The sequence below is a fragment of the Bactrocera dorsalis genome, chromosome 3 (genome assembly GCF_023373825.1).
Source record: "Bactrocera dorsalis isolate Fly_Bdor chromosome 3, ASM2337382v1, whole genome shotgun sequence".
Lineage (NCBI taxonomy): Eukaryota > Metazoa > Arthropoda > Insecta > Diptera > Tephritidae > Bactrocera > Bactrocera dorsalis.
In genome coordinates, this window is record NC_064305.1 from 68,051,310 (window position 1) to 68,063,745 (window position 12,436).

At 41.2% G+C, this 12,436-nt stretch overlaps 1 protein-coding gene across 1 annotated transcript in view; it reads right to left on the bottom strand.

Annotated features, from left to right (window-relative positions):
- Positions 1-2,709: 2,709 nt before the first annotated feature.
- The window catches only part of LOC105228924 (uncharacterized), a 34,610-nt gene continuing 24,883 nt past the window's right edge, over positions 2,710-12,436 (bottom strand). Inside the window, exons 11-13 of the mRNA XM_011208940.4 lie at positions 11,655-11,754; positions 5,809-6,625; positions 2,710-3,813 (exon numbers count right to left, since the gene is read on the bottom strand). Coding sequence (XP_011207242.2) covers positions 2,993-3,813; positions 5,809-6,625; positions 11,655-11,754 — 1,738 coding nt within the window. The 3' untranslated portion in view covers positions 2,710-2,992. The remainder of the gene's footprint in view (positions 3,814-5,808; positions 6,626-11,654; positions 11,755-12,436) is intronic.

The following is a 12,436-nucleotide window of genomic DNA, read 5'->3' on the forward strand; positions in this document are numbered from 1 at the left end:
AATAACATGATTTTTTTAAATGTGCCCACTATTGAAACTGCTGCTCTTTTGTGGGGCGATGACTTTTTTCATATAATAATTAAATAAGGGGTAGGTAGTACTTACCCTTCACCGATTGACTCAATCCACAGAAAGAGAAACTCCACAGTCTGCGCCTACCGTGCGATCAGCCTCCTCGACATCGCATGTAAGGTTCTATTGAGCGTAACGTGTGAAAATAAAGCCCACTGTCAACAAACTGATTAGTTTTTATTAGTGTGACTTTCGGCCTGGAAAATCAACAACTGACCAGGTATTCACCATGCGCCAAATATAGGAAAAAACCCGTGAAAGGAAGATCCACACACCTTCTGTTTGCCGGTTTCAAAGCTGGTTTTGACAGTGCGAAAAGAAGCTGCTTTTATGCTGCTATGTCTGAATGTGGTAATCCCGCAAAACTAATACGGCTATGTAAACTGACGTTGAGCAATAACAAAAGCTCAATCAGGATCTGGATGGACCTCTCCGGGCCAACGAGGTTTTAGACAAAGCCACTATCTATCGTGCGAATTATTCAATTTACTCCTGGAGAAAATAATACGAGCTGGAGAGCTGAATGAGTAAGGCACAATCTTCTATAAGAATGTACAGCAGCTGGCAAACATCGATGATATCGATATCATTGGCCTCAACGGCGCGGTTTTGTTTTCTCCAGACTGGATAAGGAAGCGAAGGAAATGGTTCTAGTTGTGAATGAGGGCTTGACAAAATATCAAAAAACATTAAAATTTCATTGAACAAACAGATGTCGCAATCGCGACTTGGCTATCACATCACTGTTGACAGTCATAACTTCGAAGTCGTAGAAAATTGCGTCTATCTTGGAATCAGCGTCAACAGCAACAACAATGTCAGCCTTGAAATCCTACACAGAATAACTCTTGCCAACAGGTGCCACTTCCGACTGAGTATACATTTAAAAGTCCTTCCTCGACGAACAAAAAACAAACTCCATAAGTCACTCATTTTGCCCGTCATGCTACATGGTGCAGAGGCAGAGACGATGACAAATCTGATGAGTCAACGTTACGAGTTTTGCAGAGAAAAGTGGTGCTTTTCTCCAACTCTGACCACACACGATAGTCCAATGGATTCAAATATGTACTTCAGACGGCCAAACATCTACAGCTATGAAACCTAGAATTTTGTTTTTAAGCGACAGTTATGTAACTTTTGCTATGGAAGATTCAATGCGCTTCATAAAAGTGAGCATATTTTCGCCCCAGTTTTTCCTTATTTTTCACTTCATACCAAACCATCACAGCCGCTGGAAGGTGGGAACGTTGAACGCTTGGAATAGCACTTTTGACGTCTTTGAAGATGTTTACGTAGATTTCGTCGCTTTATACTTTCATGGCCTTTGAGCCCGCGCCAGTGGCAAAGAAGCCACAATGCATCTGCTGAGCTGAGCTTTGCTACAAACGCGACCAATTCTATTCTGTCGAAACGTCCAGCACGCACGGAAAATAACATAGTAGCCGTAGCTGAGAATTTACACGAAGACCGTGGAGAGTCGATTCGGGGCTGTTCGCTGCAATTCAAACTGACGTATGGAACAACTTGGCGCATTTTAGATCGAGATCTTAAATTGAAGGCATACAAAATGCAGTTCGTGCAAGAACTGAAGTCGGTCGACCTTCCCAAGCGACAACACTTTACTCTATGGACTCTTGCATAGTACCAAGAAGATCCGACGTTTTCGAGCCAAATTTTGTTCAGCGATGAAGCCCATTTCTGGCTCAATAGGTCTGTAAACAAGTAAAATTGCCGCATTCGGGACGAAAAGCAATATGAAGAGATCCAAGTGCTGTCATTTCATCCAAAAAAAAAAACAATAGTTTGGTGTGGTTTGTGGGCCGGTGGAATCATCGGTCTATACATCTTCTAAACTGAAGCCAGTGAGAACGTAACTGACAATGACGGCCGTTATGGCGCCATGATAACCGACTATTTGATGCCTGAAATTGAAGCTCGTTACCTCGGTCACATTTAATTTCAACAAGACGTCGCCACTTCCCACACATCGCATCATTCAAGGGATTTATTGAGAGAAAACTTCGCTGAGTAGATAATTTCACGTTTTGGGCTGGTCGATTGCCCATCAAGATTGCATGATATCACACCGTTAGACTTTTACCTGTAAGGATATGTAAAGTCTAAAGTCTATGCGGATAGTCCCGCTTCGATTCAGATCTTGGAGCAAAACACTACGCGTGTAATTTGCCAGTTACCAGTTGAAATGCTTGAACGAGTCATCGAAAATTGAACTAAAACGTATGGATCATCTGAGACGTAGCCGCAACCAACTTTTGGGAAAAAAAAATCTCCAAAAATAAATGCCAAAGAATGTTCTTTCGATTGATAATAAACATTCCCCTTTAAATTTAAAGTTTCTGTGGTTTTTTTCTTTATAAAAGTAGGGAACCTCGAAATGGATCACACTTTAATAAGTTTTTTATAACAAAACTATACATATGGACGGACAGATGGATCTGGCTAAATCGACTCTGCTCGTCACACTGATTATTTATATGGTATATAGGTACTTTACAGGGTCTTCCCAAGTTTTATTTTAGGCATACAGAGGTAATGCTGGGTATTATAATAAAAAAAAAAACAAAATAGTAGTACCTAGAGCCGCTTATTACCGTAAATAAAAGACATTGCTGCTAATGTTGTGTGCTGAATTGGAAAAATATTATTTTAAGCAAATTTTTCTTCTCTTAATTAAAAAAAAATGAAATAAAATAAAACAAAAAATAGTTATTTATACAAATTATAGGCTAATAAAAATGTCTAATACAAGTATTTGCGTATTTCATATCCACTTACATATACATACATACATAAATGAACTAAAATTTGTTAGGTCTTCTTGCGTTGCGTAACTGTTGTTTGGCTAAACACTTTTTCGCAGTCATTATGACAAACATAAGCTATAAGTAATGCGCGCTTAATTTAAGGACACCTCAGACACCTCACTCGGAGCGGAGACAGCGCACCGCGTCGAAGCTGCATCCTGTGGCTTAGAGACGCAGTCAGCAGCACTTGACCACTGTTCCGCCGGCGACTTTGTCAGGGTGGTCGCCTTTTCGGTTGCAGCTGGTGGAGCGAAGGCTTTCACAAGCACGTGTTCGGATCCGGCGTCTGCAGTGCCGATAGCAGCCACGCTTTCGTTTGCTGCGCTTGACGCTGCTGTTGTAGTTGTTGATGTAATATTTATGGTTGGATCCGGGTCAGCTGCTGTCAGCTGTGTGTGCTGAAGTACGGCAAGCGTGTTTGGTGCTGATGCTGAAGGTGTTGTTGCTGCTGTTGTTGTCGTGGATATGGGCGCTGTCGCTTCGGACAATGCTTTTGTTGGTAGCAGCACAGGCAGCGGCACAGATGTGTCTAATATGGCCACCACCTCTGGGTCACGCTCAAGTGTTGTTGAGGACTCTACAAAAGTTGGTTTAGCACCAGCTAATTTGACTGATGTACCGCTACTTTCCTCTTTTGCAGTTATTGTTACACTCGCTGCATATGAGTCTTCTTCTGGGAGTTCTGCTCTTTGGTTGTGTAGACCATCAGCATTGTCACAAGTACCATTTGCCGGTGCATCCTCTGCATTTACAGTTTCTTCTTTAAGTAGCTCTTGCTGGTTGATATCTAAGCTTGGTTGAATATTAATTTGGGTTTGAGGTGAGTTCTTCCCGTTCACTTCGTCATTTTCCGCGCTTGCCACAATGGTGTTGACTTCAATTTGCTCTGCGGGCTGTTCTTTTGACTCGGCCCCTAGGAATATAGGTTTAAAGAAAAATTTGGTTAGAAAGACATTAAAACACTGACTTTTTCAAGTTTTGAATCACACTCTATCATTGTTTTCTATTCTTTAGAGAAACATTTTCCAAAGCCTTTTCAGAGAAACCTATTCTTCTATGCAAAAGTTAAAAGATACGACTACTTTTCTACCTTTCCCACTTCTTCGGTGGAATAGTGCTAATCATCTCCAGTACTAAAGATCTCTTTAATAGTTAAACAAAGGAGAGAAAACTTGCTTTAGACAGACCGTTAAGGAATGCACTGCGACCGACCTATGCTCTATTGTCTTCCCTCCTGTTATCACAACACTTCGTTTAACAGAATCAAATCAAAGTGACTGTGTAAAGCTAAGCGTTAATTACCGATTTTTTTGCCTATAGCCTGACTCCTTTTTCTTGCGATTGTTGGGTAAACAAAGAGCATGTACTCGGTTGTATTTGCTCTTTTGTTAGAGAAGTGCACAGATCCCTGCGGCTATAATCTAATCTATCCAACCTTGCTCTTGGACTACAGTGACCTGTATAAACACCCATAAGTTGCCTTAATTTGTTTCTGGAGAGAACGCTTATTTTCTTGAACTCTTGACTCGCCCAGGCTCCTGTTGCCAGTGACGTTTTGTACTGGCATTTTCCTCTTTTCATAGTTCCTCTGGTAAAGTGTGGGGTTCCGATCCAATCAAACTAGTTACCGCAGCTTCCTTCACCAGGAGGGTCGCAGTCCCGAAACTTCATATAATCGTTAATCAAATTTTTTTTCTGAGAATTGATGACAATAGACTGTTTTCACGAGAACATCAATTGACCCGCTTAGAGAATTTTCTTCTTAATTTATATGGTGCCTTATTTTCTCTAATTCTGTAGTATCCAGGCATACATCGTAGTTCTACAATCGTACCCGTTTTTCTCGGCTTCCAGTGAGAGTTCGGAGCTGGAAGCTGTTATTGAAAAGAATCTGGGATCCTTATAGGTTAAGTTAGTCTGGTCGGTTAATGAGCCACGTATAGAACAGTTTTGATCCTTAGCGACGCTAAATGGAGAGCCATCACGTAGTTCATGAAAAATAATCATCAGTGCTTTACGCGAACTTCGATAGGTTCTAAGGCTGCACTAACGGCACCTCTTCCTGTGTCTCATACCGTGAGGCCAGCAAATCGTTTAAGTGTTGCTAATGTGGAACAAGTGCACAAGAATTTGTTTAGCTGGTGCCTTGCCCTTTGAGTTTCTTGCAGTTTTCTCGATCTATCAGTCTTATTCTGCAAGCGTGCGGCGCCATTAGACTGTGATCATTTTCTTATGGTCTCTTTTTTTTTATCAATAATGAGTAGAAACTTGTTGTATTTCTGATCCACATCTTTGCATATGCAGTTCTGCATCCTGGTAGATCAGTCTTTCACACATTGAACTTCTTCGCCATACTTCTGTCCAGATCGCCTTACGTCAATTGCATGGATTTACTAAAGTCGGTCAACTTTTCAGTTCACAGCCGCCACCACTCTTGACAATCACGTCTACTATCTCATTGTCTTCGATACCTTTGTAACCTGGCACCCCGCAGAAGTGAAGTCTTTTTTTCCTGACGACACTCTCCACTGCTAGTTAAGAAAAAGCACTCAACTGACTGCAAAAATTATATGCAATCACTTTCGAAAACACTGACTGATGGGTCTTGTTGCAGTGCTCGAAAAAAAACTAACCTTAAAATTCACTGCATTTCTGAATCTATGCAGGGAATGGGTATTTCATGAAATTCGCGACCTAAACAAGCATTAAAATGCCAGAAATTCCTCATCATTTAATATTAAACGAACAACAGCTCTGTTCCTAGCGCCATCATACCAACGACAGTGGATCCTAACCTTCAAAACCTGGCGGTATGCTCGAGTATTTGTGCATTCATTGTTGCAAGCGATGCGCGGATGGAAGAAATAAAGCCAAAGGAATGTACAAATTAACTTGTAAATATATTTACCTGTTGATGTTGTTGACGATGGTTGTGATTCCGCGTCAGCATTCACCGTAATTCCTGCTGTCAACTCGTCCGCCGACGCGGCAGCTAATACAGTTTGCCCATCACCGCCCACCACCGTGGCGATTCTTCCTTCGCCGCTCGACTCAGGCGATGCGGTATTGAAAGAGATTGTAATGCCTATGGTGGAGCCATGGTTGTTACCCGTGTTGTTGTTGCTGCTACCACTTGCACCATTTGTAGGCGCATCTGCATTTGCCACCTGTCTGATGGTAATAGTGCCCTCGGCCCCACCTGCACCACCACCGACATTCACTGTTGAAGATGCGGCTGCTGCTGCCTCGCCGCCTGCTGCTTCGTTGGCTCGGGCGATCGCATCCAGATTCGCCGGATTTATCTGAATGGAACTCAAATTAATACGCTGCAAATTGGCGATTTGCACGCGAACACGTGGCTGTAGCAGCGTGCGTCGTAGCGTGTCCACTGCGCCACCGCGCCGCTGCAGGTAGTCACGCACATAGTCACCAACATAGGGTGTTAGCGCCTGATTTCGTAATGCTTCGAGGGTTGGTTGGTATTGCTGTTGTCGCTGTTGCTGTTGCTGCTGCTGCTGCTGTTGTTGCTGCTGATGCTGTGCGTCAGCTGGGCGCCGAAATAGACGTCCCATTAGTAAGGCAGCCGGCTGTCCCTGACCCGGCTGCTGTTGTTGTTGTTGTGGACCATTCCCCGCCACATTCTGATTGTTTGTTATGATAAGTATTTCCGCTTGTTGAATAATGACGGGCAGCTCGTAACGATGGAAAAAATAGAACATTGAGTGCTAAACGGCGAGGGAGGGGGAAGAGTGGAGAGAGAGTGGAAATAATTGTCAGAATGTAGTATATTAGGCTATTAGACTATGTAAGGCATGAGACGCGTTGAGCAAATTGAGTGGCCACGTGTGAGCCGAAGCCGTGTAAAGTTAGCTGGTGGTAGAACCAGTGGATCCCTTGGCGAATTGATTCGCTATTGTTTTATATAATAGTTATGTTGATACATGTAAATATTTATAGTTATAGTGTCTTTCTGACACCTCTACACAAATCTGCCTAAAAGTTTTCAACGGCAAGACTCTAATAAATACAGTATGTGCCTCAGGAAACGTGGATCTTGTTGGATCGCAAAAAGTTCTAATATCAGAAAAATTAACTATCTAAGTTTGATCTATGATAAAGTCAATCCAAAACGGTTAAAAGTAGATCAACATCAAAGCAGCACAAAGTTGAAATAAGTGGGTTTAGGTACACCGCGATTTTCATCGTGTCGACCAGTGGTCCGTTATGGTTATCATTGTACCTTTTGCATCTGCGAAGTTAGCCGCTAAAGATCGTTAGTCTCTGCTCATTCGCAACACAGTTTCTAGGAAATTTATGAAAGCTAAGCGATCTCTAACAAACTGTCTACCTCGGAACCTTACAAACGAGCACAAGACGTGCGGGATGGAATAGATACCGAGAGTTGAAGAAGGAAGACAAAACAGAAGAGAGGCCGAAATGCGTGAGTACGAATGGACAAATTGGACACCCGTGCGTCCGTGGTCCATCCGTCGTTGTCCGAAAAATCCATGATAGAATGCGGCGACTACAATCATATTTCAGGACCGAAGTACACTCTTGAAGAACTCCCAGAAATGATCTAGTTACCGATGGCCACAGCTTACTAAAATTATGGAGGGAGCACTTTTCCAGCCTGCTGAATGGCAGTGAACGCATAACACCGGGAGATGATAAACTCGATTCCTCAATCGATGACGATGGAGCATACGTTCCATTGCCCGACTATAAAGAAGTTCGAAAGCATTACACATTTCGAAGAACTGATAAGAAACATGCATCAGCTTCTTTGTAGAATATGGTCAGACGAGCCTCTGCGCAATCCACAAAAAAGAAAGACCTAACAATATGCGCCAAATACCGTAGGTTAAGCCTCCTCAACATAGCATATAAGGTTCTATTGAGCGTATTATGTGAAAGATTAAAGTCCACCGCCAACAAACTAATTGGACCTTATCAATGTAACTTTAGGCCTGGAAAATCAACAACTGACCAGATATTCATCATGCGCCAAATCTTGGAAAAGACCCGAGAAAAGGGAATCTAAACGCGAAGCTTCCAATGCTTCAATCATTTCGAGCTTAGCTTGTAGGCCACGCCACAGGCGCACAACGCAAAATATTGAGCTCATCAAAACATTCCTTCAATAAATGGATTGTTTCATTGGCTGTATGGCATGTAATGCCGTCTTTTTGGAAACAAAAACCGTCTACATAAACATTCTCTAATTCAAACACGAAAAAGTAAAACCGCAAAAACTTGGTTATTTGAAATTTTCACATAAATTTTGAGGTTATGTGAAAGTACATAGACTATATGTATACAAAAGTTATAGATCTTTTAATTACCTACAACATTGCCATTGAATTTTTTTCTATAGGACTTGTAGTTTTGCTGGAAAATGAGATAACCCGTTTTTAACCTTTTAAACTTGAACTGGTTCCAAGCCTGCCACCTATAGACCTCTTCGCTGAAAAATGCGCAGTAAAATCGCCAGGATGACTACTAGCTTCAGGAGAATTTACATATAAAACCCTCAGGCAAAGATCGGTAGGTAAGCGCGCCTAACAAACACCGACTACATGATCCCACTTTTCAACTGGGAAAAAAGGTTCAAAGTAAACATAGAAAAAGATGACTGGCGTAAATATATGTTAAACATCTATACGGATGGCTCGAAAATGGACGATGGAGTTGGTGCTTGAATATACTGTCCAGAGTTAGGCATAAGGCAACCTTTTAAATTGCCAGACCACTGCAGTATACTTCAAGCTGAGGTCTTTGCTATTTCTAAAGCCGTGGAGCAAGTCTCTAATGCACCTGCAGGTCTTCCAGGCTCAGCATTTACGTAGGCAGCCAATCAAGGCAGTAAGCTCGTATCCCCTATCGGTCAGAAGTGTCTTGGAAGGCAGAGCAGCAGTGAAAAGTGTTGCCAGAAGCAAGTAACTTCACTTGTACTGGATGTCAGGCAGCAAAAGCATAGAGTGCAATGAAATAGTGGACGAGATTGCCAAGAATGGTGTACGGCTAACATCCGAAAACGTGATACATTTTCTGAACGATGATCTCGACAGAAGCATGGTAAAGCAAATCAAAACCCGATGGAACGAGCTACGTGGAGAGAAAACTGCAAAAGTTATGTGCAAAACGGTACATCGAAAGTACACAAAATTTTTATTGGCACTCGATAGAAGAGACTCTAGGAACATAATTGGAAAACTAACTGGACACTGTCTGATTTCGGCGTACGCCCACAGGACCACTACTACGCTGTAAACATGTGGGGTCCCCACGGTATGAAACACTAGAGGAGGTATCGACAGTGAGACCGCAAAATTTGTTAAAATTAGCGTCAAGCGTAGGCTTCCTAAACGATGACTACTTCTCTGGGACTTAGCAACTGAGCTCCAACTGGTATTGCAAAGGAGCCAATCGTCTATACATGGCTTATTGGCCTACCAGATTAACCTAACCTAACCTAACCTAAGATGACAAGAAGCCTGTATCACAGAAGATGAGACGATGAGTTTCAGAACCTTTCGCAGAGTTTTGTAGCAAATTAAAACTTTTTTGAGTTGCGAAAATCATCTTCAACAGACCAATTGCAATCTCGTTCACTAGATATCTTCAAATTTAAGGTTAAGCTCCAACAAAAGCCTTTATATATATACATATATATTTTTAAGGCGCTAATTTTTTTCAATGCCCTTCGCAGTCATTTCAGCCCAACTCAGAGTGGCGCCATGACAATAGTTGCACAAGCACAGTGGGTCTCCAAACACGTGAAGACTCCGTATAAAATCGATAAGCGGCACGTGAATCAGCGCATCTGCAGCAGCATTCTCAATTACATCAATTCTACCAACTAAATCAGAGTGCGCGGTTATATTATATGCATTCATATATGAGTGTATACGGTATATATATATATATGTATAGATAGATATGTACATGTAGAAGGCACGTGACCTAGACATAACTGTATTGGCAGTGGTGGCCACAAGCTGCGGATGTCAAATTCATTTTACCATAAAGTTGACAATTATAACTGTGAACATGGCGAACTACCAAATCACATTTCACTCGCCCCGCAGCGAAACACCGATACATAATGATACTCGTATATGTTTCAGTAATCGCAGGCACAAGGCTTTAAGTAACCGCTACATAGCGAAGCGCGTTATAGCATAAATTATTGGTAATTTAAATGAATTTAGTGCTTTCGTAAATGAGTTACAAGATTTCAAAAAATTTTATTTTTAGAAATGTAAGAGAGAGAGAGAAATACTAAACTCGAATCTCAGAATATCACTCATCGGTTTTGTTGAGCCTTTTAAATTCACTAAAACGGATGTGTTTTTAGACGTATGGTTTTCACTGAGGCACTTTTTTTCAGAGTTGGTCTTTTTTACAGCTGTTAATTCAAATCTGAGCATAAATTTAGTTTGCCATTGCATAACGAATACAGTACTATGGCTGCTTTTAATAATCACCTAAGTCCTCAGAGAAGCCGTACAGAAAACGCTATCACTATTGTGGATCAGATTATCAAAGAGGACACAAATAAGTCCATCCGCGATTGCGCGCAACTTTTTATGAAAGATTTTACGGGGCATCTTGGTTCGCGGGCTTACAAAATCCAGCTCATACAAGAGATGAAGCCGATAGACAATAATGTTACAGTCAATGGGGAATGCTATAGAGCTATGAATAATATCCTAATTTTGAAGACGTTGATGCAGACGACCTTTGTAGAGGTACTTTTTTCAAAAGCTTTTTTTTTTTTTGACAGATTACGCGTGGCACGCACTGAAGAAAATGTAGGAGACATGGCTGAGAGTGTGCGAAAAGACTGTGGAGTGTGGATTAGGAGTCGTTCGCAGCAACTCGGACTGACGTTTGGAACGAGCTTGGTACGTCGAGATCTTAAATTGAAAGCGCACATAATACTGCTTATGTAAGAACGTACAAGCGATATCGCTCCGAAAGTTCCAAGAAGATCCAAAGTTTTCAAGCCAAGTTTTGTTCAGCGATGAGGCTCATTTCTGGCTCAATGGTTATGTAAACAAGTAAAAATGCCGCATTTAGGACGAAGAGTAACCTGTAGAGATTCAAGAACTGCCATTTCATCCAGAAAAAATAACGGTTTGGTGTGGTTTGTGGGCCGTTGAAATCATCGGTTCATATTTTTTCAAAAATAATGCCGATGAGAACTTAACCGTCAATGGCGACCATAATCGTGTCTTGATAACCGACTAGTTGATGCCTGAAATTGAAGCTCGTGATTTTGGTGACATTTGATTTCAACAAGACAATAGCAGCAAAAAGCCATAAAGTCGACAGCTTGCGAATACGATTTTGTGAAGAATTTGTGAAGTCCCGATAGATAATTTTATAACGTCTATCAATTTTCGTATAATGTGTTGGAGTTCAAATGATATCTCTGTTGTAGTAGTTTTCATTGGTATTTTTTTTTTTTGTTTTGATAAGAGAGCAGAGCTCAGACAAAGCGCTATAAAAAGTGACGAATCGAAGAGGACTACAGTGAATAGTAAAAAGAGATGAGATCGATCTTCTGAAATTCGAAAAAAGTATAGTATACCAAACCTGCCGCGAAGGAAGGTATTAGACTTCTAATTGAGGCTGCCAAGTACAGACCAACATTGGGTTCACTATTTTATTTCGATTTGCAACGAACTTGCGAGTTATCGCATAGGATCGATTGGCACTGCTTAAAAAATATATTCACTTACTCACCTGTATAAAAAGCCAAGAGGATACCAATGCCAAGCTACGGTTTTGTCCACTAAAGCGATAATGATAAGCGTAGAATGCAAAATGGTACAAAAAGAAGAATCTGCAAATAGGAAAATATATTATATATAAAAACTTAAATAAGTAATATGGTGGTATATATATACATACATATATGCTAAATATATCATTGAATAGACAGTGGAACGGTTCAAAAATGTTCACTGATCTTATAAAGGTTGTTTACGACAACAAATGTACGGCACAATATTTGTAGAATTCTGTCTTTGAAGGGTGATTTTTTAGACATATGGTTTTCGAGAAGAAATAAAGCGCATATAATTTAATATTATGGTCAAGAAAGTCCGTGGCTGACTCGAATAAATTCCAGTCAAGAGACTCAATTTTTGATCATTTTTTGTAGCAATTGGGGAGGTAAGTCAGCAATATTCTCTTCCAAGATGTCAATCGTCTCGGGCTTATCTTAAAGCTCTCGGCACTGCCCCACGATTTATTGTTTCGTTGGATGCATCTAACGCCGTCTGATTGGAACCAAGATCGTCCCCATCAACAATTTTTTATTTCGGGCGGGAAAAAGTTCCCCATTGGCTGTAACATAGAGCACACCAAACAGTGGCTTTTTGAGGATGTGAAAACCATGAACGGTGGTCATCTTCTTTTGAGCCCATTCACCGATTCACGCTTGATTGTCGTTTGCCTTCAATGCATTGCTTGCACGAATTAGATTTTGTAAGCCCACAAACCAATAACTTTCCGAAAAGTGC